Raw genomic sequence first — 23,995 nt, forward strand, 5'->3', positions numbered from 1 at the left:
TCACTTCCACTCTGGCGGGGCGGGAGCGGGAAACAAAAGAAGAACAAACACGCATGCGTTTGGTATGTCCCTGGTTCTGGTGGGCTCTTCCGGTCAGGCAGAAAGAAGTGCTTCCGGGTCGCCGCCGGCTGCCGCCTCCCGGCGCGGTAAGTACAGAAGCTAGGCTGCGGCTCCTGACTCCTCGTCCCTCCTTCCCTCCCTACCCCAGAGAAACCCCATTCTCCTGATCCGCCTCCTCAGGAGCTGCCTGCTCACACTCCCCTTAACATTAAAGCGCTCCAACTCATTGGCCGCTTCCTCGAGAGTAAGCCCCACCCCGTCACACAAGACCCGTCACTCATTGGTACCACTTCCAGTCACTCAGCATTTCTTCCAGTTAATTGGCCTTACCCTGCCGCTCCTTTCGCGATTAGCGACCCTATAAGGGCAAATGCCTGTCCGAATCCCGCCCCTGCCTTCTTGTTGGTCAATTCCACGATTATTATAATAATAAGCAGAGAATGCGTGGTGGCTTTACGACGCTGGGTTGGTCTTTCGGAGCCGCGTTCTTTGGCCCATCAGTACTTCTGCTGGGGGGAAGGGGTGTTATTGATCCTGTTAAACGCGCCGGGAAGCTGCGGTACACAGAAGGGCAGCAGCTAGCCCCGGATTGGTCAAATAAATTAGGGCAAGAACAGAATTAGACGTAGATCCTTTTCTCCTCATCTCTCGTGCCTGGCCTGGATCTACTCCCCGCAAGCGTTCCCCCAAGTTTACCGTGTGACCTAGAGCCAGTCGTTGGCTGTTGCTGGGCCTCAGTTTTCCTGTGAACTGGAAAGTTTTAATTCAGATTCTCTGGGACCTTCCTTGTCAGCTCCCTCAGCCGCTTAAGCCGAGCTGAGTTTATGTATTCTCTCACATGTTAGTTCATCTATTCAGTCTTTCATCTACTTATTTACTCATGCCTTTAGAATGTCTTACTGAGGCATACTTGCACGTGGTAACACCTCCCTTCCCTGCCCCCCCGTTTGGCTGTGGTTCATTATAGAGGTAGTTCGTGTCCTAAATTTCTGACACTGGGTAGGTATGGGGTGGGGCAGCATGGAGGAGCAGAAAGTAAGTCTGGTGTTTGGAGGGGATAGAGGTAGTTTCAGTAGAGTCTTGCCATCTTTAATTTTGTTGAATTTTGTAATGCCAGTCTGCATTCTGGTTTCCTGTCTCTACATTTGGCTTCCATTCTCTTCCCTCCTTGAACAGCTTACGAACAGCTTTACTTAGCCATAAAGTAAATTACTAATTGTTATAATAATGGTGAAGTGAAGTTGCTCAGTCGTGTCCGACTCATTGCGACCCCATGGACTGTAGCCCTGCAGGCTCCTTGGTCTGTGGGATTTTCCAGGCATGAATACTGGAGTGGGTTGCTATTTCCTTCTCCAAGAATAATGGTGAGGGTGGTATGTTATTGTCCCATTTTACAGACGAGGAAACTGAGGCTCAGAGGTTAAGTGACTTGGCCAAGGTCAAAAACAGCTAGTAAGTGGTGGAGCCAGGACTCAAACCCAGGTCTGTCTGATTCCCACAGGGAAGGGGTGTGTCTCTGCTACCGTCCACTCCACCCAATCCCCAAGTCAAAATGTAAGCAAACAAAATCTAAAACCACACACATCTAAGAGAGCTGGATTCACCTGACCCTTTCCCTTAGTCTAGGAGCCATGTCCACCTTGTTCCCCTCACTGTTCCCCCGTGTGACTGAGACACTGTGGTTTAATCTGGATCGACCCTGTGTGGAGGAGACAGAGCTGCAGCAGCAAGAACAGCAGCATCAGGCCTGGGTGAGTGAGAACCTAGCATAGCAGGGGAGCTTCAGTCAGGCTCCCCATCCCCCTTCACTGGCCTTAACCTGGCCCTACTCTGCAGATCTGCCCTGGGGGAGGTTTTTGTCCTGAGCTGGGGGCCTCGGTTCTCACCTTTGTGTTACCCTAATCTGCTGAGGACTGTGGGCCCTCTAGGCCAGATCAGAGCCCAGGCTCTTTCCCCTACAACACAGGAAGTATTTTTTGACCGTCTATCGAGGACTTTGCACATGTCATGTTCTAGGATGGTAGTGTCACTTCATTCTTACCATAATCTTATAAGGAAACCAAAGACCAGAGAGTTTACATAGCTAGATCAAATTCATAATTAAGTGGCAGATGACAGGAAAGAGACTGAATCTTCCTGAGAGTCGAGGAAGCTTCTCCTCCACACTTGGGGGTCTTCTTGGGGGCAGGGCAGGTGAGTGCCATGCCTTTGACTGCCCTGCTTGGGCCCCAGCCTTGCTCTCCTCCCTGTTTGGCCACAGCTCCAGAGCATTGCAGAGAAAGACAACAACCTGGTACCTATTGGCAAGCCGGCCTCAGAGGTGAGTGGCTCCAGCAGGTGGGGCCTATGTGGGGCTCAGGTGGACGGAAGCTCTGCTCTAATTCTGAAGGTCTGACCTCTGACTCCAGAGTAGGTGTGGTCCTCAACTTTGGTGGAGGCCAGAAAGAGGTGAGAGGGAGGGTGGGTAGTGGGCTCAGCACTAAGGTCGTGCACCAACCAGCTAGACTCAAGTGGGACAGGATCAGGGAGTGGAGCTCATTCACTGGCCTCAGAGAGAAGCTCCAAGTGGGCCAGTCCTTGAAGTGGCCCAGGCAGACCTATGGAACCTCCGAGCTCTTCCCTGCCTCACCAGCACTATGACGACGAGGAAGAGGAAGATGAAGATGACGACGAGGACAGTGAAGAGGACTCAGAGGATGACGAGGACATGCAGGACATGGATGAGATGAATGACTACAATGAGTCACCTGATGACGGAGAGGTCAATGAGGTAGGCAGGGGTGTAGCCAAGGGTACGAAACCCTGGATCCAGCCAGGGGCAGGATCTGGGACTGGGGCTGGTTGGGTGGCTGAGGCCCCTCCCCACCCACACCCAGCTTCCTCTGCAGGTGGACATGGAAGGCAACGAACAGGATCAGGACCAGTGGATGATCTAGGTAGACAAGATAGGGTGGTCTCAAGAAAGGGGGTCCAAGGACCGCCCTGGACCCCCTGCAGAACCAGCTGATCACCCACCCCCATGCCCCACCCCAGTGCCTGAATCCTCATCCTCGGGCACTTCCTCAGCTGCTGCCAGGACCTGATCTTCTTGGTCCCTCCCAGGCCATCAGTCTGCCCTTGAATCCCCTGGGCCTAAGCCCAGCCCCCTCCCTTCTAGCCAGCACGTCACCCATTGTTTGTCAGATCTAGTTTCTTTCTAACTTTCTTTAATAAAGACAGGACTGATTTTTTTCCCCCATGTCTATTCCCTATTTCTTGGTGGAACCTAGAGGAATCCAGCATCTTTTCTTGAGCTTCGGGGAAAGGGTTTTCAAGGGACTTCAGGCAGATCTACCTGGCCGTGTGGGCTGGGGCTGCTGCTGCTAAGTTGCTTCAGTTGTGTCGTGGGCTGGGGCTAGGGAAGGCCATAGTAGCCCTGGCTGTCATCTGAGGCTCCACTGCCATTTCCTCTGGCCCAGCTTGCACCCAGCCATTCTTGCGAGGCCTCTAACTTAGTGTTTACTGTTTTCCTTTGATTCCACCCGAAATGGCATGGGGTTGGGGAGAGTCGGGGGCAGGTTCTCTGAGGCCCAGAACTGAGAGGCCCCTGGAACTCTCCTAGTCAACTTCCTTGGTGTTAGAACAGATTAAATCTCAAAACAGGGCAGAGACTCCCATGGAGTAACCTAGCAAGTCAGTGACAGGGCTGGGTTGGGAGCTCAGGTTTCTTGCCTGTCAGTCCATGACTCTAGACTGGAAGGAGAGGAACCAATGGAATCAAACAGCCTGACAGAACTTGAGGCCTCAGGTTAGCGTGGAGCCAGAGTGGGACAGAGGTGGGAGGAGAGCCCCTCTAGCCCTGAGCCCAGCCTATGTCAATCCACAAGCAGGGAATCGAGGGGAGGGGATATTCTGAGGTCCGTGCTTGGGGAGGGGTGGGGGGAGGCAGCAGTAAGTACCCCTGCACCTGGACTCAGCCAGGCCCTGCATAGGTGAGCTGGGCTATGCCATCCTTGATGGCAGGGAAGTCAGGGAGGCCAGTGTGGTGGAGGCGGCAACGGTAGCGGCCACAACTCTTGGCATACTGCAGGAAGCGGGGTGCGCCAGGGAAGAGCACATGGTCAGCTAACACAGTGGCACCAGCTGGCAGGAGAGCATGGCCTTCCAGAAGCTGCAGGTCCCGCAGGTAACATCGGGGCCGGTGCGCCAGGAGCACCAGGTCAGCCCGACTCAGCTGGTATTGGGTTCTTAGGTGTGGGATCACCTCCTCTGATCTCCCCACGATGAGCTCCACCTGTGGAGGGAGACAATGGAGGTGAGGTTGGGAGGGACAACTGTTCTCCCACACCAGACCCCACTGGCATTTGGCTTATTTTGTGCCAGGCCCTGGCCAAGGTCCCCATGTGTGTTCTCATATTTCCTCTGGCTTCAGAACAAGAAATCAGAACCAAAATTGTGATTTCCATTTTACCACTGAAGAAGCTGAGGTTCACAGGACAAGTGCTTTGCCCAGGATCACATAACAAGAGGCAGACTAAGGTTTGAACCCAAATGGGTTCCAGAGACTTTCCTCTTAACTGCTTCTTTGTCATCCAGCAGCAAATATGTGCCAGTGACTTGGAAGAGGAAGATAGTTCCTCTCCAAGGTCACAGTTCCTAAGAGGAGCTATTTCTTTCTCTTAAGTGGGAGACAGGGGAGGCTGACTAGTGTAAGGCCAAGGGTGGTAGGAAAGAGATCAGGGGTGGGGAGGTGGGGCCTGACCGTGTGCTCATCAAAGCCAGCCAGGCGGATGAGTTTTTCAGCCACTGCTGCCGTGCGTGGATCCCGCTCCACGGTGAGAAGGCGACCCCCAGGGGGCAAAGCACGGGCAATAAGCAGTGTGGAGTACCCGCAGTAGGTGCCCAGCTCCAATGCACTGGCAGGGGCCTTCTCCTCCACCAGCCGCATCAGGATCTGACCTGTGGGAGGAAGTAGCTATTGCAGCAGACATGGGAGATGATGCAGGGGGCCTCATAGAAAGGGGTCTCAAATGCCCACTTTCCTCACTGCAGCCCCCAACTAGCTAGAATCTCATTTCTTTTTTGGGTTATAGTCCTAGTAGCCCCATTGGTCTCCCTGCCTCCTTCACACCAGCCACTAGGAATCTTTCTAACAAATCTGACCCTATTGCTTCCTATTGTTTCCTATGATCCTAAAGGCCTTTGGGATTGAACATGGGATCCTCAGCCTGACATTCAGAACTTTCTTAGACCTGATCCTGTCCTTCCTTTCCAGTTTCAGCTCTCAATTCTTCCCACCACAACAATCCTGAACAATTGCGCCCAGAGTCAACCATGCTGGCTCATTCCTTCATGCCACATTCAGATACACAGCTGGCTTTGTCCTGCTCCACCTCTATCCTCAACTACCTGGCCAACTCAAAAGCAATCACTCTAGGCTCAGATCAAATGTTGCTTTCTCTGGGAGGGCCCAGGTGGAAAGCACCACCAAAATCCTAAGAGATCTTTGTTAGACCTTCCAGTTTCATTCTCCCTTGTTTTGTTCATTGAAATATCTTTCTAACCATTGAGTTGGATGAATCTCCTAAATAAGACTCCAAAACACATGTGCTGGGAGGTGGGATTCAGACAAATCCAAGCAGACAGCTACCCTGAATGGGATGGGGGAGCCTCCATGGTGGGGGAGAATTACAGACCCATAATTACAAGGTTATGGATTATGTGCTGAGATGTTTATTCCCTGTTTTATGCCCCCTTTGAGGCCAGCCTTTGTGGCTGATTCATCCTTGTGGCTTCTACCTCTTTCTTCCCCAGCACTTAGCACATGCCTGATACAAAACAGGTGGTAAATTTTACTGGATGAATGAGTAATTTTACCCAGCTCCCTGCTTTGCAGAGGAGAAAAAAAGAGACTCATTGAAGATCAAGAATCTGCTCAAGTCACCCAGTAAGACAATGGCAGATTGCGGATCTTCCTTCACTGTCTTGGAGGTGCTTCCTGGAGCAGAAGGCTAGGGAACACTGACCTTTGGCAGGCCCCATGTGGCTCAGGTACTCGCAGTGGCTGCTCCAGTGATCCAGAGTGGTGAGGATGTGACCAGGGTCCCCAGGCAGGGCGTGGGTGAGCACGTAGCTGAAGGCCCGCTCCTCCATCCGCAGCCCTGACAGGCAATCTCGGAGGCTCCGGAGCAAGACTGTGCGAACCAGGAGTCGGAAGTAATGCCGGTACCTCACCAACAATGTCACTACCAGGGGCAGGAAGGCCAGCGCGATGGCAGGCGACATGGTCCCTACCTGGGCCCTGGGGTGGAGGAAGGGAGGGAAACCACACATGTCATTTGCCTGTCATTTGTGCAGCCCTTACCAGTGGCAATTATCCCCGTATTTTATACACCATGGCTCAGAAAGGCTAAGTTCGTTGTCCAGAGTCACACAGAAGAACTAGGATTTGAATCCAAGCTGGTCTGATTCCAAGCCCACACACTTTCAAGGACTCCATGCCACCTAAGTTCAGCACCCAATCCCAAACCATCTCTTCCCACTTCTGGACCCTGATACACCTTCATCTTGTTCCCTTCATCAGTTTTGTATCATCTCTGTAGTCTCCCTTTTCAGGACCCCTTTCACCAGTTCCTGCCTGAGTTCTCCTCCCACCTTACCCAGCGCCTGCTCGGTCTCTGACCCATTGCTACTGCTAAGTCACTTCAGTCATGTCCGACTCTGTGCGACCCCATAGACGGCAGCCCACGAGGCTCCCCCGTCCCTGGGCTTCTCCAGGCAAGAACACTGGAGTGGGTTGACATTTCCTTCTCCAATGCATGAAAGTGAAAAGTGAAAGTGAAGTCACTCAGTCATGTCCGACTCTTAGCGACCCCATGGACTGCGGCCTACCAGGCTCCTCCATCCATGGGATTTTCCAGGCAAGAGTACTGGAGTCGGGTGCCATTGACCCATTACTGTGTAGCAAAATAGCATAACTCTGTAGTCAGGAACTCCTTCACTGTCACTGCTCTGCGTCAGTAAAAGGCCATCAAAATACTCCATAGTGTGTTAGGATGAGATATCCTTACCACCACAGAACTCTCCCTCTGTCAGCATTTCCCTGGAAGGTGAGAACGATCCTTGATTGGCATATTTATTCTCCAGTTCTGTCTCCCCTCTCCTGCACTCCCCTCCTCTGTCCTCTCTCAGAATTCCCTTCACAGTCACATAGACACACAGCACACACTTTCCCCTAACTCAGCCTCTTTTCTCTCCCTCATCCCAAGACACCCACCCCACTATCCCCATGGACCCTGTCTTCTCCTGTGCCCTGGACCATTTTACCCTTTTGAGGCCACTGGTGGTAGTTGGTGGGGGGGGGGGGGATAAAAAGCATGTATGAATGGGGTTAATAGGTAGGTGAAGTGAAGTGAAAGTTGCTCAGTCGTGTCCGACTGCGACCCCATGGACCATACAGTCCATGGAATTCTCCAGGCCAGAATACTGGAGTGGGTAGCCTTTCCCTTCTCCAGGTTATCTTCCCAACCCAGGGATCGAACCCAGGTCTCCTGCATTGCAGGCAGATTCTTTACCAGCTGAGCCACAAGGGAAGCCCATAGGTAGGAGGGTGATGGTGAATCTGAACTGGTGTGCTTGGGAACCCACATTCCAGGGCCCTGCTTACCTGGGCTGCAGGCTCCTGCTTGGGAAGATCAGAGCATAGGACAGGAGGGGGAGTCCTTGGGGTGAGGAAGAACCCTAAGGCAGGCTGGACTTGCTCTCAATTATTGATGCTGAGGCTGCTGTTGTTACCTGAGACCTGCGGTTCAAGTTACCAGCCCCAGAACGTGCTGGAGCTGCCTCCTACCCTTCAGGATCCCTCAAAGAACTTACAGAACTCCAGGACCTTGATTTGAGGGATAACAGAACTACTCCAGGACCTTGATTTGAGGGATAACAGAACTACTCCAGGACCTTGATTTGAGGGATAACAGAACTACTTGGTTTGGTGACATTTCCTCCAACCCCTTGATCCAAGACATGGGTTATGGTGTGAGCCAAGGTGATGGGGAGGATCATCATTTATGATGATGATTTATTAATTCCAAATAATGTATTAATAATTTAGTAATTAATTCCAAATTATTTATTAACTTATTAATAAATAGTAATAAATAATAATTTATTAAATAATTTATTAATTCCGAATTATTTTATTAATAAATACTAATTAAATAGTAATAAATAATAAATAGTAATTTATTAATTCCAAATTCTAAGCCAGTGCTCAGGATCGAGTCACAGAGAAGAGTCAGATCCTGTCCCTGTCCCCAGAACTTCACCTTTGGTAGAAGAGACTGATACAGGGACAGAGAATACAATATAACGTGATCACTAGAATGCGTGCTCCATGAACACCGGGACTTTTGGCAAGCAGACCAGGTTGGGGAGACAGTGTGTCAGCCCATGGGTGCAAAGACCAGAAAGTCAATCAGGAAACTTCCTAAGTATTTCCCTGCGGTTGGAAACGCAGAATCTACAAGATCTTGCACGACAGTCTTGGACTTGTGTTCAGAGTCCAAGGGAAGATGTGTGATGGTTCTAACAGCACTGACTATGAGCTTTGTGCGTTAGATTACTCTGCTGTAAAAAGGCAGGATTGAAAAGAAATGCCTCAGGCCAAAGAAATCAGCGAGGTGGCCTCTACCTCCTCCACCAGGATTGAGCTCCACTCTGCTTCCGTTTGTGAAGGTATAAAGTCCCTTCTTCCACTCTCAGAGCCCTACTCCAGGTTGGGCGCCACACCCGCTGTGTGAGCCCGGGCCTGGGGCCAGCTAACTAGGCCTGTGGGTGTGTACCCACACTGCGCTCTTGGAGCGTAGGGCCTGGATTCCACTTGCCCTTCTAATGTCATTCAGGAGAGTATTTCATGACCGCAACTGGTATAAATTCATTCACTAGCCCACAAATATAGCCTAGTAGCCTCGGGAACTCATACACTTCACACGAAGACCTTTACACTCTGCAGTGGAAGTCTCCAGCTGAGACCGGCAAAAGCTAAAGTCATGTGATCCACCCCTCCCTTTCCTTGCGTCACGTGTCTGACGGCCTGTCACGCAGGGTGTGCCTTCCCATTGGTTGGCTATGATCACGCGGTAGGGGCGGGGCCGGAAGCTTGGGTTCTGGCGGCAGCCACGGCCCCGAAGGCGCTCGGGGAAGGGCTAGGCACGGGGGAGGTGGTTACTTGCTGGATCCTGGTGCCGGTCATGTGACCGGAAGGGCTCGTGACGGACGCCGTCCCTCCTCGGCGCGGCCTGAGCGCCCGGCCCGACCCCCGCCATGGGGTGCTGCTATAGCAGCGAGAACGAGGACTCGGACCAGGTGCGGCCGCCGCGGGCGGGGCTCGGGAATGAGGGCTGAGACCCTGGGGCATGGGGCCCAGAGAAAAGTGTGCAGAAGAGGGTCACCTGGACTGCAGGGCTTACTGAGTACGGAGGCCCGGAGGGGACAGATTACAGAGGAGACGCCGGGCCGGGCTCCTATTCCTTTTAAAGCCCGAGTTCTTTCTGCACACCCCCCACGTTAAGATGTGCAGGCAGCCGCCTGTCCCGCTGAGCTCCTGCCCCTTCCCCTACTTTCAGACGTTTACAACTTAAAGGGTCCTCAGCCTCCGTCTCTGGGAAGCACTCCCTTCCCAGCTTCTTGTGCCTTCTCTGTGCTTGTATTAGTGGGCTTTGTGAATCCATTGTAGAGGTGGGTAAGCTGAGGCTCTTGAATTGCCCCGATATGAATCAGGAATCTGTGTATACTCTGAATCCTTGGGGTTGAAGAAGGAAGGTCACTGCTGGTTTGGAGTCAGGGAAGGCCTCTGGAAGATGGTGTCATTTGAGCTGATCAGTGAAGGATTTAACAGACACAGTGAGGGCATTGAGACGGTGGGAATTTGGAAGGCAACAAAATGGGTTTAGCTTTGGCTAGATTGCGAGGAAAGAGAGGTGGGATGGGAGCTCACTTTGGCCTGCCTCAATGCAGTCTCCGCCTGGGGCCTGAGGGCTCCTGTACCTAGAGGGGTGTTCTGGGTATTCGGCTGTAGATCTGATTCCTTGGCAGGAAGGGTTAGGCTGGGGCGGCCTGTACAGTTTTAAATTCTGCCTCTTCCCCTTGGTGTATTCTCACTTCTTGCTACACTTTAATCCCTGCCCTGCCTGCCTAACCTTTTTGAGGAGGGCAAGACCTTTTCAAGAAGAAGTCCCAAGTCTCACTTGCTGTCTTGGTTGCCACTGAGCCTGGATTCTACATTTCAAAACATATTGACAGGAAAACTGTAGAAAGATTTCAACAAGTAGTTCACAGTCTAGAGAAGTAGATGGTCACAGAAATGGATTTGTCACTGGTATAGGGGAAGTAGGTCTTTCCTCAGTGACTCACATGAATCTATTTTGGGTCAAAGACTTAAGCTTGGGAAGAAGTCATTTGTATGGGAGGCATGGGTGGCCCCTGGACCTCACTAAGTCTCCACACACCCAGTGAACATATATTCATATTTCTGTGCCTTATGTTAGGCGTGCCATCCAGGCAGTACTTCACACTTCACCTCCGGTTAGAAATTGGAGACAATACCTGTTTCTACTGGGAAAGCTATGGCCTAATGGGAAATTGTCCCATAAAGTATAATAATGGACTCTTGCACAGAATGAGTCAAGGGTTGACTTTTTGTGAGAAAGGATACCAGCTTTTGGAATTTCTCATTGGAATTTCTACTGTCCTGAATCTACACCTTCCCCTTGATGGGCTTTCACTTCTGGTGCTAGCTCCCAGAGATGGTGCTTGATCAGTCCTGGGTGATTTTTTTTTTTTTTGACGGTGGACCATCTTTAAATTCTTTATTGAACTTGTTACTGTATTGCTTCTGTTTTATGTTTTGGCTTTTTGACCAAAAGGCATGTGGGATTTTAGCTCCCTGACCAGAGATTGAACCTCCTCCCCCTGGAAGGCAAAGTCTTAACCCTGGACTGCCAGGAAAATCCCTGTCCTGGGTGATTTGAGGCCTCAGGTGAAGAAGGTCTGCTTTCCTAGTCTATGAGCCATAACCATTCACTGTCCACTGTCTCAGATCTTGGGCAGGCCTCTCTCCCATTCTCACATTGGACTCTTTGTTATAATAATAAAAAGAAATGTACATTATGTTACAGTTTTCAAAGATCTTTTACAGTTATCTTGCTTGACTTTTGTCCAACATCTGTCCTATAGGTTCTAGTTATGTCTATTTAAAGGTGAAGAAAAAGTTGAGAGAGGCTAAGTGATTTAGCCAAGTTTATAAAACAGAGGGCTTCCCAGGTGGCACAGTGTTAATGAATCCACCTGCTGTTGCAGGAGACGCAAGAAATGCAGGTTCAATCCCTGGGTCAGGAAGATCCCCTGGGGTAGGAAATGGCAACCCACTCCAGTATTCTTGCCTGGAAAATTCCATGGACAGAAGAGCCTGGTGGGCTACAGTCCATGGGGGTCTCAAGAGTCAAACACGACTGAACGATTGAGGAGACACACACATGCGCACACAAAACTGAGAAGTGCGACAAGCAAGGTGTTCTGCTGCCAAGGCCTGTCTTTATCCATTGTGCTAAGCAGTGTCTTCTGGCTGTGCCCACAGATCAGGTGGCCAGTCAGAGGCAGACCACATACATGTCTGTGAAGAGAAGATGGTGAAACTCTTCCCAGGTTGACATTGACTTTAGGACAAATCTTGATGTGAAAAACCCTCCCCTGTGTTCCATTCACCCTTTTGGGGGTGGGGGCGATGTTATTTGTCCGCTCTGATGGTGGTAGCATGGCCTCTTCAACGAGTTTAGGGCCCAGGAAAACAATCTTGTTCTTTTTCTTCTGTTTGGCCATGCTGGGTCTTCACTGCTGCGAGGGCTTTTCTTTAGTTGTGGCGAGCAGCATCTAAGTTGTGGTGTGTGGGCTTTTCGTTGTGGTGGCTTCTCTTGGTGGAGAGCACTGGCTCTAGGGCATGCCAGCTTCAGTAGTTACAGCACTTGGGCTCAGTAGTTGCACAGAGCCCTCCTGGGCTCTAGAGCACAGGCTCAGTAGTTGTGGCGCACAGGCTTGGTTGCTCTGTGGCAAGTGGGATCGTCCCAGATCAGGAATCGAACCTGTCTTTCCTGCATTGATAGGTGGATTCTTTAGCACTGAAACCCCAAATAGCCTTGTTCTTAAAGGACCCCGGATAGGGGAGAAGTGGCCTTGTCCTGCAGGAGCATCTGTCTGAAGTGTGGCTGGGGAAAAGATGGACATATAGAAAGCAACTCAGGCTTTATTATGGAGCCAGCTTTCCTTAGAGATCGTTTAATCTTTGGTACATGTTTTGTCTTTCAAGTTCTTTAATACTTAGCCTGTATTTTAGGTGGGTCAGGGGGTGTCTAAAGGAGTTGGGAGCTGATGAGGCTGGAGCCTAGAGCTTCTGTCTCACGCTGTTGGGAACGAAGGACATGGGCAGCCTAGGCTTGAGAAAGAAGAGGAATGTCAAAGGACTGACCTTGCCTAGGGTGGGGCAGGAGGAAATGTGCTCTGTAAGGAGAGTTGAGCTGTTGGCAGGGGAGCTGGGAGCCTGCAAGCGTGAAAGACTGTAATAGGAACTGAGATGGGCCTGGAACGGAGCACTAAGGAGTCTGGTGGTCTGGCACTGAAGGCTGGTGAGTCAACTCTAGCCAGGATGGCCCCTTGTCCCTAGCATCGTCCTGGGTACGCTTATTCTTTATACTTTGGATACCCAGTATGACGGCTTATCCATTTTGCAGCTGACACAAAGCCAGCAGGGATTTACAGCTGATGGGCTCAAGGCAGGGTTGTATTCAAAAAGATCGCAGTAGATTAGACCAAGGGACTAAAACAAGATGAGGAGAAATAACACGTAGCATTATATAGGACCAGGGAGACTTGGTTTGGTCTCAGGTCAGTTCAGGGGTTGTGGTGATTGGCACAGGCCGGCAGAAACAGGACTGCTGACGCTAAGGAAGCCACGTTCACAAAGGTGTGGCTTGGTGAGGGCGGGAGCAGCTCCATGTTCAGGGGAAGGTACTCTGGGAGCACCGAGTTAGGTTCTGGGAATCCCACGAAAAGAGGAAAGGAGAGTGAATGCCTGAGAGTAGAAGGGGCCTACCCTCAGGAAGGGACCTTTGGATGGCAGGACCCAGAGCCTGCAGCCGGGACTCCTGAGATAATATGAGGAATGGCCATCGAGAGGATGAGCTTGCTTTCCCTTGGGGCCCAAGGCCTTGTCTGGCCTCACAGGGCCTCTGGGAGCAGACAGTCTGACTAGAGAGGATCTGGTCTCGGGGATCAGAAGGGCCATACTCAGGCTCCTGATTTGTATCAGTGTCCCCTCTAGACCCCACTGTTTTTTCCACCTTCTCTGGCTTCCAGCCTCCAATATCCTTTCTCTACCAGGTGCTGGACTATTTCCTGCAGCTGCAAGGCTGTGACTAAATACCTACGTTGTGCCTCTGTCCATCTTTTCAGGGCCTCTAGGACTGCTTGGTTCCACTTTAGCTCATCCTAGACCACCACCAGCCTAGCTCCCAAAAGCAAGCAGGATCTTGGTCCTGGAGCGAACGCTTCTATACAGTTGGGCACTTGGGATTTTCCTAATAGAAATATTTTTGGTGCTTAAAGGTCAGAGCTGGGCTAAGAGGAGAGCCCAATACAGGTGGGTTGGACTAAGGGCCTCGGGGCTGATGTCTCCCCTGTGGTCTCTCCTAGGACCGAGAGGAGCGGAAGCTGCTGCTGGACCCTAGCAGCCCACCCACCAAAGCCCTCAATGGAGCCGAGCCCAACTATCACAGCCTGCCCTCTGCTCGCACCGATGAGCAGGCGCTGCTCTCCTCCATCCTCGCCAAGACAGCCAGGTGGGCATCACAGGACTGGGCCTGGGACAGCGCTCCTCCATCCATGTTAAAGACTGGGATGGGGGGCCAGACCCAGGATGCAGGGGACAGGTCAGTGGGAAGAGGCACTCCTGGGCCCAGTCGTGCTCCCGTGGGCAGGCAAGGACACGATTGTCAGATAGGCTTCGAGTTGTCACCTGGCAGGGAGTCTGTTCAGCCCTCTCGGAAGCACTTCTCACGTGCTCTCTCTCCTTTCCCCGAAGCAACATCATTGATGTGTCTGCTGCAGACTCCCAGGGCATGGAGCAGCACGAGTACATGGACCGGGCTCGGCAGTACAGGTGAGCTCCCGGCCGCTTGGAGCCTGAGGCCGCTGGGCCCTCCCTCTGCCTCCCTCTCCTCCAGCTGTGGAGCCTGGGCCCCAGTCCAGGCTCCTGGTCTGGGTGTGGCCCAGGAGGGTGGCCACAAATCACTCGGGTGCCTCAGTTGATGTTCATGTTCAGCTTGCCCTGTGACCTCCAAGGGTGTGGAGAGCAAAGGACGTGGGCCTGGAGAAGCTTTGCGGCGAGCCCAGAGAGGCTTTGCGGCGAGCTAAGGCCTCGTCACCTGCTTCTCTGGTCTGAGGGATGAGGCCTGCCTGGGCTGGTTGGGCCGACTACTGTGGCCTGACTGCCTGTCCCCACCCCCACCTCCCCTCCGCCAGCACCCGTTTGGCTGTGCTGAGCAGCAGCCTGACCCATTGGAAGAAGCTGCCGCCGCTGCCGTCTCTCACCAGCCAGCCCCATCAAGTGCTGGCCAGCGAGCCCGTCCCCTTCTCCGACTTGCAGCAGGTGAGCCACCCCTCGCCCCACCCTCTCTGTCTCTGAGGAGGTGGAGAAGTAGAGGGAGGGAACCCGGTAGCCTGTGGGCCCTGCTGTCTCCCACCTCACTCTTTTTCTCTCCTCCCCATGTCCTCTTTCAGCCTTCATTCTTTTTCTATTCTTTGTTCTTTCCGCCCGCCTTTCCCATCCGTGCCTTTCTCTTTGGCTCCCCGTCCCCCATCATTCCCTCCTCCCTGACCATCCAATCCCCCTCTCCCACTCCGGATCTCCCTTCTCACTCCTCTGTTTCTGTTTGTCTCTCCCCGTCCCCCTGTCCCAGGTCTCCAGGATAGCTGCTTATGCCTATAGTGCACTTTCTCAGATCCGTGTGGACGCAAAAGAGGAGCTGGTTGTACAGTTTGGGATCCCGTGAAGAGAGGGGGGTCCCTGGACAGCTCTTCTTCTCCTCTCTTCGCTCCGTCTCCACCCTGCCTCCCCTGGCCCCCAGCCACACTGCGGCTTATACAGTATCCTAACCTGCTACTAATCACAGAAGAAAGTGGAGGAGGAGGAGAAGAGTGAGGCGAGAAGCCTGAGCAAGTGAGGATGCAGCAAGGGAGGGTAGAACCATTTACTGGCCTTCGAAGCTCTGGCCAGGGGTGGGGTAGGGGTCACAGGGACAAGGCCCGGTAGCTCTCCCCCGTCACTGGGAAGGTGGAGGTGCCAGTGTGGGGGTGGTCACTAGGGGGCCTATTAGGGCCCCCTGCCCACCCTTCCTTGGCTCACTCCTGTCCCCCGTCCCTGACTTGGTGCTCACATGCACCTCACGAGGGCTTGTGACCAGGGTCTGGATGAGCTTGAATTTGAACGAGTTGAGTTTGTATTTCTAGCACCCTGGGTTTTTACATGTTTGGGGTTTTTTGGTTTTGTTTTGGTTTGTCATCCTCGATAAAGGACATGTATCCATCTGTGTGTTGGTTCCCGCCCCTCTGTCCTGCCCACCACCCTCCTTACTTGTGGCTACTCCAATCTGTGAGCGGCATGATGGACGAGGGGGAGGGGGTATCTTCTACGGGCACTAAATGGAATCCAGGAGATTCCCAGGTCTTAGCTTAGACTCGACCCGTGCTAACCTCAGATTGGATAAGACTGCTTGTCCCTTCTCCAGCGATGGGAACACTATCAAAGCTGAACAGGCTGAACTCTGAGGCAGCCATCATCCTTGTGGGCATTGCCTCAGGCTCAGTGGAATTCCCAGGAAGCCCAGTGAGGGGGTGGAGGTCTGCACACAGACCAAGAGCACCTGATAACGGATTCAGCAGACACACAGTTTCAAGCAGAGGATTGTTTTTATCAAGTGGAATCTTAAGCAGAATCATAACACGTAGAGGATTGTTTTTATCAAGTGGAATCTTAAGCAGAATCATAACACATAAAACATGAGTGAGGAACTACTCTGATCTGATTGAAGTGGGGCGTCCAGAGGTCACAGCCCATCTTCCTGGCCTCCTGTCACAGAGGCCTCTGGGGCATCTCTACAGAACCTTGATGCTCTGCGAAGCAACTCTAACCTCAGGATATCTGAACTAAAGAACGCCAAAGGTCCCAGACAGGTTAGATACATTTCCCAGGGCTATGCCATCAGCTGAGGCCAGTGGGCCTTTCTTTCCATTTCCTCCTTGTTTCAGTGATGTAAGACCAGAACATGATGCTGGTTACCTGATTTGGGGGGCGTCTTTGCATGGGACAAGGTGATCTGCCGAACAGTTCAAATCATTTATTGTCAAACCAAATGGACCACCCTCAGGCCTTTAGGACTGCTGGGGTCCTGGGAACCTCAGAGTGCATTGTGCTTTATCCGGACCTTCTTCGGTTTGATGTTCATGCGTTTCCACACTTCAGCCGTTGTGCGGTCTGCTTTGGTGACCCCACTGAAGTCGAACGTGGTGATGTGGGGCAGGGTGCACAGCACATATTGCCTGTGGGGAAGACTTGGGCTGGGGGCCAGCCCCTTGGAGGACCCCTTTCCCCCTCTACCAGTCACTCCTGTCTCCCCTGACTGCAAGGAATGGAGGGACTTGAGTTTGGAGGAGACTGGATTTATCCTGACTGGCAAGCAAGAAATGCCTAAAGCCTTCTCCCTTCCCCGGTCCAAGCAGAGCAGAAGGATGGTGTTGGGTTTGTAACCCATGCTCTCCTTTCCCTCGTGGGGGCCTAGCCGGAGCCCACATCCAGGGCAGGGGACTCACCTATACCCCTTCTCCTCTTCAATGGGGTTCCCGTGCAGGGTCAGGCTCCGGAGCCGAGGGAGGGCAGCCAGCTTGTTCACTTCTCCAAGGCGCTGGATGCTGTTGCCATGGAGATAGAGGACACTCAGGTTGAAGAAAGTTGTCAGGACCTGTTGGGAAAGGAGACTGGAAGCTAGACTGGACAAAGCCGTGTATCTGCTCAGGACTGACTGGTGGCCAAAAAGGAAGTTTGGGGAACAACCTGTCACCTTCACAGCCATGCTGGATTGAGATTGACTTTAGCATTTCATTTACCTTTGAAGGGGTTCAGGGGCACCACACTGACAGCACTGTAATCCAAGGGGCAGGAAGTACGGACCTGGGTCCCACCACTGCCACTGACTTGGCAGGCACCTGTGTGCTCTCCCAGAGCCTTAGCTGTCCCTTCACTGAAGACCATTCCAGCTTTAGTGTTCTAAGATTGTCACAACAGGGGACAGTACCTTGCTAGGTACATCAGAGCTTTTAAAAGAACAGTTAAATTGAGATCCCTGCACCTGGGGAATAGTTTCCAAGTCATACGATAGCTCCTGCCTTTCCTAACATAGAACTTGGATGAAAAGAGGCCAGCCAGTCTTGTTTGTTCCTTCGCATTTAGCCTGAGTTCATGGAAAGTAACTGCTGTTCTTTTAGTGACTACCTCTATTGAAGAAGTTGGCACAAAGCACAGTGGGTGCCCAGTAAGCTACAATTTTACTTTAGCCTCCTACGCGAGGGCTTGGTGTGTGCTGGTTGCTTTTCATACGTTTTCGTTTAATCCTCACAAAATGTTTATAATGCTGGCCTTTTTATCCCCATTTTTCAGACAGGGAGGTTGAGGTTTTCAAAGGTTAGGAGCTTACCCAAGGTCACAAAGTCAGTAAGAGTCACATCTAAGATTTGAACCTATAACTGTGTGAGCCCACAGCTGTGTGCTTTGCACAGCACCATGCTGCATCACTACTTCCTTGACAGCGTGGGAGGTGGGGAGACTGGGGCTGGACAAGGTGGCTTTGGGCCCGCCCTGACTGGACTCACAGGATCAATGGAAGTCAGGTCATTGAAGGACAGGTCGATCCAGGCCAGGTTCTCTGGATGCTCCAGGAGCTGTGAAACCGCATGGTTGAAGTCTCTCAAGTCAGTGAGGACATTGTTGTTTAACCACAGGGACTGGGTCATTGACTTCCCCGACTTCGCGTGCCTTACTGGTCGTAGCCCTGTCCGGGGCTCCTCGCTTAACAGATCTGTGGGCACAGAGTGAGCTTTGGGTATGTTATCTTTGCTTTTCTGGCTCTGGGGGGTGGGAAGGGACAGAGCTGGGAGGGTTTGTAGCTAGAGGAGCTGGCAGGGCCATAACCCCATGCTTGTGTCTTGTGCAACTGCATGCACTGTCCCACAGGCCCCAGCAGTTGGAGCTTGGATTAAGGGCCAAAGACTTCCCATCCCAGGCTCTTGGTTTGGGTCACATGCTCATGTCGACTGTCATTAGGTTCTCTGTATACCACCCCTTGGAGAAGGAAATGGCAACCCACTCCGGTGTTCTTGCCTGGAGAGTCCCAGGGATGGGGGAGCCTGGTGGGCTGCCGTCTCTGGGGTCGCACAGAGTCGGACACGACTGAAGCGACTTAGCATTAGCATACCACCCCTGTGTGGGAATTGGAGGGAGGCACATTTTATAGATGAGGAAACCAAGAACAAGAGATGTTGGACCTGAGCCAAGATGCTAAAGCACAAAATCCAGGATTAGCCACCAGCAGACCCTATAGAGTTTCACTTCAGTGTTAACACACTCTGGATGTCCGTCCCCTTCTTCTGTTAATAGTAACTATGTGCATCATACTGGACATACAGTGGTGAACAAAATGAGCGAGAGGCTCTGTATGGTAATAGAGCAGGGGTAAAGCAGAGGTTTGTCTTGGAGGCGTCACGTGGGCAGAATGAAAGCAAAACAGTCAATATAATATGATAAATGGTCTTTAAATTGTGGAAGCACAGGCGAGGGGCTCCTAACCCAGTCTGAGACCTCAGGCAAGTTTCCCAGGGAAGGCTGAGCCTGAGCTGGATATCTCAGTGGGTTAGGAGACATTAATCAGGCAAAGGAGTGGAAAAGGTGAGAAGAGCGCTAGCAAAGGCACAGAGGTATGGGGTAGCATGGGCACACATGTATGTGCTGTGCAAGGGGGCAAGGAGGGGAGAGGAGGCGAGGAGCCTTGAAGACCAGGTTGAGCATCTTAGACTTTATCCTGTAGGAGGTGGGAAGCCACTGGGGGGTTGAAAGCAAAGGAGATGATTCACATCTTTCAGAAATGAAAGATCGCTCTGAAGCTTCCATTTTGGCTTTCAGTCATCCAAGCAAGGATGAAGGGGACACACAGCATGACTTGACAGTTGACTAGATGTAAGGGTAGAATAATATTCAAGGTGTTGTTCAGTTTCTTGGTATTTGGGGAAATGTCAGTCCTATGGGGTGATGGGGATGAAAAGGAGAAGCACGGTTGGGAAGGTGGGAGTTCAGGCTTGGCCGTGGCATGTCTGAGGTTCCTCTAGTACAGGAAAGAGGAGCAGCCAAGTAAGCAGTTGGATACGAAAGTCAAGCTCAGGAGAGACAGACTTGAGAATCATTAGCATAGGCTGTATAGAAGTTAGTAAAATAGATGAGATTGTTCAAGCAGAGTGAGAGGAGAGGGGGAAGGAGAGAGGAAGAGGGGGATTCCATTTAAAGAAGTCAGTGAGTCACCAGGGCAGGGCAGGGAAAACCAGGATGGGATAGTTTTAAAGATGCTCAGGGAATCCATAGTCTGTAGGAGTTTCAGGGAAATAAACTGAAAAGTAATTTTGGCAACTCAGAAGTCCTTGGTGACTGTTGAGCGCTGTTTCAATGAAATGACAAGGGCCTGGGGGCAAGCTAGATTGGAGTGAGTTCAGGAGCAAATGAAAGGTAAGGAAATATAAACAGGTGGTATAAACAGCACCCTCAGAAAGTTTGGCTGAGGAGTAGAGTTGGAAATAGAGCAATTTTTTTTTTTAAAGAGCGATCTTAGAACCCATCTGTATGGACCCCTTCCCTTCTTTTTTTTTTTTTGTTTTTCAACAAATAAGGTCCATGCAGAGAATGGGCTCTGCCTAAGCTCACAGACTTGTAAGTGGCAGAGCCAGAACCACTCATCAGCTCAGCTGAGGTGATTAGATGTTTCCTGTTGTTCCTATTATGCCTTTAGTTACTTGTCTAAAGCTGCCTCCCAGAAAGGAAATTATTTAGTATTTTCTGAACTGGCCAGCTTGTCTTCAACCTCCCCTCAGCTCTGACTGGACACGCTTCTCTTCCACCCCTACCCAACTTGAACTCAGCTGCAGGTCAGGCAGCATCCACCAGATGGCTCTCTGTATTAGTCCTGGAGTGAGCACAACCCACAGGTGGGGCCTGAGGGTGGGGGGAGGTGGCAGGAGGGTCCTGTCCTGGAGGAGAGTACCCTAGCTTATGAATAAACTAATCCTGACCTGTGTAGCCTCACATCTCCTGACTTCGAACCCTGAGATGAAAGAGGAGTAAAAGTTAAGATCAAAATAAACCTGCATACGGACTAGTCTCCAGTTTGATGAGGCAGTGGCTTGGGAATACCACCAAGCATAGGGCTGATCCCTAGCTCAGGGGGAGCTCCTGGGGATGGCATTGCCTAAAAGTTGAGGCTGCCTGGGGTTGCTGTTATCACAGGTGGAGGAGGGAGTCCAGGTTGCTATGGTTACTGAGAATCAGACTCCATCACAGCACTGCATTGCCCGAGGATCAGTCAAAGCTGCCCTGTTCAGAGTAGGCCAAGATAGGGCTGGAAACTGGACCAAAACGCCAACATTCAAAGAACTGGGGATTGTCTACCTCCAGGATGATCTGAGGAAAACATAATCTGTCTTCATATCTCCTGAAGGGTTGCCGTGCAACTTTCCCCATGTGTCCCCAGAGGGCAGGAGTTAGTCTGATGTGAAGAACTTCTGTATGTCATTGCTCACCCTGGAATGGAAGGGTTGGGAGGTGTGTGGCGTTGGACTCCCTAAGCTGTAGGAGTAGTTAGAGGACTGTGCATTGGAGGTGGTAGGCTGTTTGTCTTCTAAAGTCACTGTCATTTCAGATTCTGTGCTCCATATATTAATTCAGGAAATTGTGTACCAAGTTCCCCCAAACCACCCTGTCCTCTAACCCCAATTCTAAGTAAATACACCAAGTGCTGTGGAGAACCTGAGGCAACTGGCCTTTTGGGGCTTAGATGTACCTCTCTGCTTGTCCCTTCCTTGCTTAGCAAGAAGCACCATGCCTGGCATACGTGTACAGACTGACACACATATTTAGAAGTGCTTAATCATAGTTCGGTGCTCAGTATTTAAGTACTGAATGAAAGGGCATCTGTACAGATTATGTTTGGTGCTGTGCAGTTATCCTTGGTCATAGTAACTTCTCTCCTCATTCTGAGGACCGTGGAGGGCAGAACTACATCTCCCCACTCAGAGCTAGGAATTCCCAGGGTGGGTGGGAGTCATACTTCCTTCTTCCTCTGTCACCTCAGCTATCTTGTGCATAGCCATTATTTCAGCTACAACCCTGTGGAACATGGACTCCCATCAGTCAGAAGTGATGGTGTGCATAAGAAAGGAAGATCACAGCCAGTGGGTGTGTGAGAGAACAAGCAGGAGTTATTGTTGTGACTGATGTCAACCCAAGTTATAAGTACCCTAAACCCAAACCCAAGTAGTATCCAGTATCCTTGATAACTATTCATCTGCTTCTTGAACTTAAAGGTGGCCGCTGATTACCTAAGAGAGACAACCAAAACCAGGTAATGCGTCTAAGATAGGCCAGCCTGTGTTCTGTGAGGGCAGACATACTGATGTGTTTATGAGAGCAGATAACAAAGACAGAAGAACTTCCCTGGGAAGCATATTACCTTGAGAATATGATCTTGCTGAAGCCTCCCTCTGTCCCCTCCTGAGAGGTACTACCTGCCCCCTTAAAAACACACTGAAAGATAAGATGAGCGTGGGCAGTGCTGGAACATGCAATAAGTGTGGGTGATAATGGAATAAATGTGGGTATGACCGGAATGAATATAAAATTTGTCAATAACTATTTTGACTGCAAACATTCCAGTTTGTTAGTAACAAGACCGTGCATGTTTCTACCGGTGATCAGGACAGGCTTGTGTCCTGAGATAGGAGAGAAGGTTCTGCCTGTTGACTGGGATGCTGAAGCAGCCTGTATTTTTCTTTTATTAGTCTCTTCTCTCCAAGTAAGAAATGGAGAATAAAACTATCAGCTGATAGACGAGCTCCCCAGTTTTCTTCCACCTGACTTTCCTGCTGTAGCCTGGATTCTTTTGAAGAACATCAGTTACCTTAAAAGCCCCCTGGGTTCCTTTCAGATGTGCTGATTTTTTAAAAGGTCAGATTCTTCCACTCCCACCTCCCTACCCACTACTTCTCCCCCAAATGATGTCAAAAATCCCATAGGCTTATGGGAAGAATCTCTTTAGGCTTTTAAATAAAGGGCTGGTTTCTCCCTAGGGACCACACCCAGCCGGGCTGCCATGGTGAGTGGAGTGCTGTGCTCTGGGGGCTGACCTTGGGTCACGTGGATGCTTCGGAAGGAGTAGTCAAGAGGGGGCTCTTGCACTGAAGTGTTCATATAGTTCCGTTTGTTCATAGCTCAGGCCATCATTTGTCAGGTGTAAGCATGGGCCCTGGGAATCCGGGTTCAGCCTGGGAGGACAGAGAAGGACTGGTGTTCGGCTTTTGGGTTTTCCCCAGAGCCCTCCACCCCAGCTTTGTGTGGCTGCATTTCTACTTGAAGATCCCAATCATGATTCCTTGCATTTGTAGGGCACTTCCTACTTCTCCAAGCACCTTCACATCCCTGAGAGTTCACTGACAGGTAAAACACCTTCTACTTTCCAGATGAAGAAACTGAGACCCCAGGGTGAAAGCACTTGCCCAAAGTTAAGCCAGTGAGTCAGCTGAGGACTGCCATTATAGTCTCCTGAATCCTACTCTGAGACCCTTCCTGCTACTCCACAGTAGTTACCGCAGATACCTATCTTGATACCTATCCTCTGATGACATCAGCTGGGCTATTCTGTTGCTTAATAAACCCCTGAGGGCCTGTAGTGAATTTGGTGTCTGCCAGCCCTTTGCAGCCTGACACAGATGGGGATTTGCTACCTTCTCTGCTTGTCTGTCAGCCCCCGTCATCTTTCCATCCAAAGACCTTTCAGCTACATCCTGAATGTAGTTGTACATATATAAACACACACACGTACACATAAAACCAGAGTCTGCCTCACTCTCACTCACCTGTCACTGATGCCTGAAACTCCACCATTAGGGATTCACTCCTTTGGGTTCAGGGATTGTTCCCTGTTAAAATGGAAATACCCCCAGAGGGGTGAACAGTGTTACCGTCATTTACAATGTGGTGTGAATTGTCTTATCAGATCCTTTCCAATTTGTTGGCTCAAATAAAGCTGAGAATTTTCCCAGACTGGGCAGAGCCATGAGACCACCACTCACCTGGGGAGGGGAGAGCTGGCACACTTTGCCAGAGGGAGTTTGTATGTGGCACAAACAGAAGGTAAATAGACTGACAAGCATGTGTCCCAATCAACCTCCCCTTCTCATGCCATCCACCACTGTCAACTTTGCATTTACTACTTCACTTGTTTTCTTAAAGGACTTGAGGTATTTTTATCGTAATAACATGCTCATGGAAAAGGCTGATTTGTAGAAAAGAGCTGTCCTGATAATATAATGAACGTCACAAATGCTGGCCATGTGTGTAGCTTTTTTCCCCACATACATAATTTGAATTTTCCTAGTAGCTGTATAAAGAAAAGTCAAAAGAAACAGGTGAAATTAGGTTTAGTAATATATTTTATTTAACCCACTATGTCCAAAATGTCATTCAACATATAATCAATATTAAAAATTGAGATACTTTACACTTACAGCACATCCCAGCTGGAACAAGCTACCTGTCAAGTGC

At 50.9% G+C, this 23,995-nt stretch overlaps 3 protein-coding genes across 6 annotated transcripts; 2 read left to right on the plus strand and 1 right to left on the minus strand.

The window, feature by feature from the left end:
• Positions 1-20: 20 nt before the first annotated feature.
• Positions 21-3,298, plus strand: ANAPC15 (anaphase promoting complex subunit 15). 4 transcript variants are annotated; one of them, XM_027563021.1, is made up of 5 exons: positions 21-146; positions 1,687-1,811; positions 2,321-2,380; positions 2,693-2,830; positions 2,937-3,298. In XM_027563021.1, exons 1-5 carry the CDS (start codon positions 65-67, stop codon positions 2,994-2,996), a joined length of 465 nt encoding a protein of 154 aa, XP_027418822.1. In that variant the 5' UTR covers positions 21-64; the 3' UTR covers positions 2,997-3,298. The 4 variants fall into 4 exon arrangements, with proteins under 4 accessions (XP_027418822.1, XP_027418823.1, XP_027418826.1 ...); XM_027563022.1 differs by having other exon boundaries at positions 32-146; positions 2,949-3,298; XM_027563025.1 differs by having other exon boundaries at positions 41-146; positions 1,682-1,811; positions 2,949-3,298.
• Positions 3,250-22,942, minus strand: LOC113905550 (transmembrane O-methyltransferase). The gene is given in 10 exon segments (XM_027563027.1): positions 3,250-4,333; positions 4,802-4,998; positions 6,066-6,340; positions 7,706-7,723; positions 7,834-7,840; positions 13,076-13,100; positions 15,539-15,560; positions 16,960-17,102; positions 18,010-18,215; positions 22,579-22,942. Coding segments are annotated over 10 exon segments (1,296 nt in total). The 5' UTR covers positions 22,661-22,942; the 3' UTR covers positions 3,250-4,012.
• On the plus strand, positions 9,223-15,674 carry LAMTOR1 (late endosomal/lysosomal adaptor, MAPK and MTOR activator 1). The gene is made up of 5 exons (XM_027563026.1): positions 9,223-9,402; positions 13,780-13,925; positions 14,168-14,245; positions 14,608-14,734; positions 15,045-15,674. Exons 1-5 carry the CDS (start codon positions 9,361-9,363, stop codon positions 15,135-15,137), a joined length of 486 nt encoding a protein of 161 aa, XP_027418827.1. The 5' UTR covers positions 9,223-9,360; the 3' UTR covers positions 15,138-15,674.
• Positions 22,943-23,995: the final 1,053 nt, after the last annotated feature.

This window comes from Bos indicus x Bos taurus, chromosome 15, assembly GCF_003369695.1.
Source record: "Bos indicus x Bos taurus breed Angus x Brahman F1 hybrid chromosome 15, Bos_hybrid_MaternalHap_v2.0, whole genome shotgun sequence".
NCBI classification, from domain to species: Eukaryota; Metazoa; Chordata; class Mammalia; order Artiodactyla; family Bovidae; genus Bos; species Bos indicus x Bos taurus.

What these genes read in the sequence shown, in the direction of transcription:
- ANAPC15 (XM_027563021.1), top strand. Translation starts at nt 65, where the DNA reads ATGTCCCTGGTTCTGGTGGGCTCTTCCGGTCAGGCAGAAAGAAGTGCT. An exon ending in GGCTGCCGCCTCCCGGCGCG is followed by an intron (nt 147 to 1,686) that starts GTAAGTACAGAA and finishes CCCTTAGTCTAG; the next exon opens with GAGCCATGTCCACCTTGTTC. An exon ending in AACAGCAGCATCAGGCCTGG is followed by an intron (nt 1,812 to 2,320) that starts GTGAGTGAGAAC and finishes GTTTGGCCACAG; the next exon opens with CTCCAGAGCATTGCAGAGAA.
- LAMTOR1 (XM_027563026.1), top strand. Translation starts at nt 9,361, where the DNA reads ATGGGGTGCTGCTATAGCAGCGAGAACGAGGACTCGGACCAG. An exon ending in AGAACGAGGACTCGGACCAG is followed by an intron (nt 9,403 to 13,779) that starts GTGCGGCCGCCG and finishes GGTCTCTCCTAG; the next exon opens with GACCGAGAGGAGCGGAAGCT. An exon ending in CCTTCTCCGACTTGCAGCAG is followed by an intron (nt 14,735 to 15,044) that starts GTGAGCCACCCC and finishes CCCCTGTCCCAG; the next exon opens with GTCTCCAGGATAGCTGCTTA.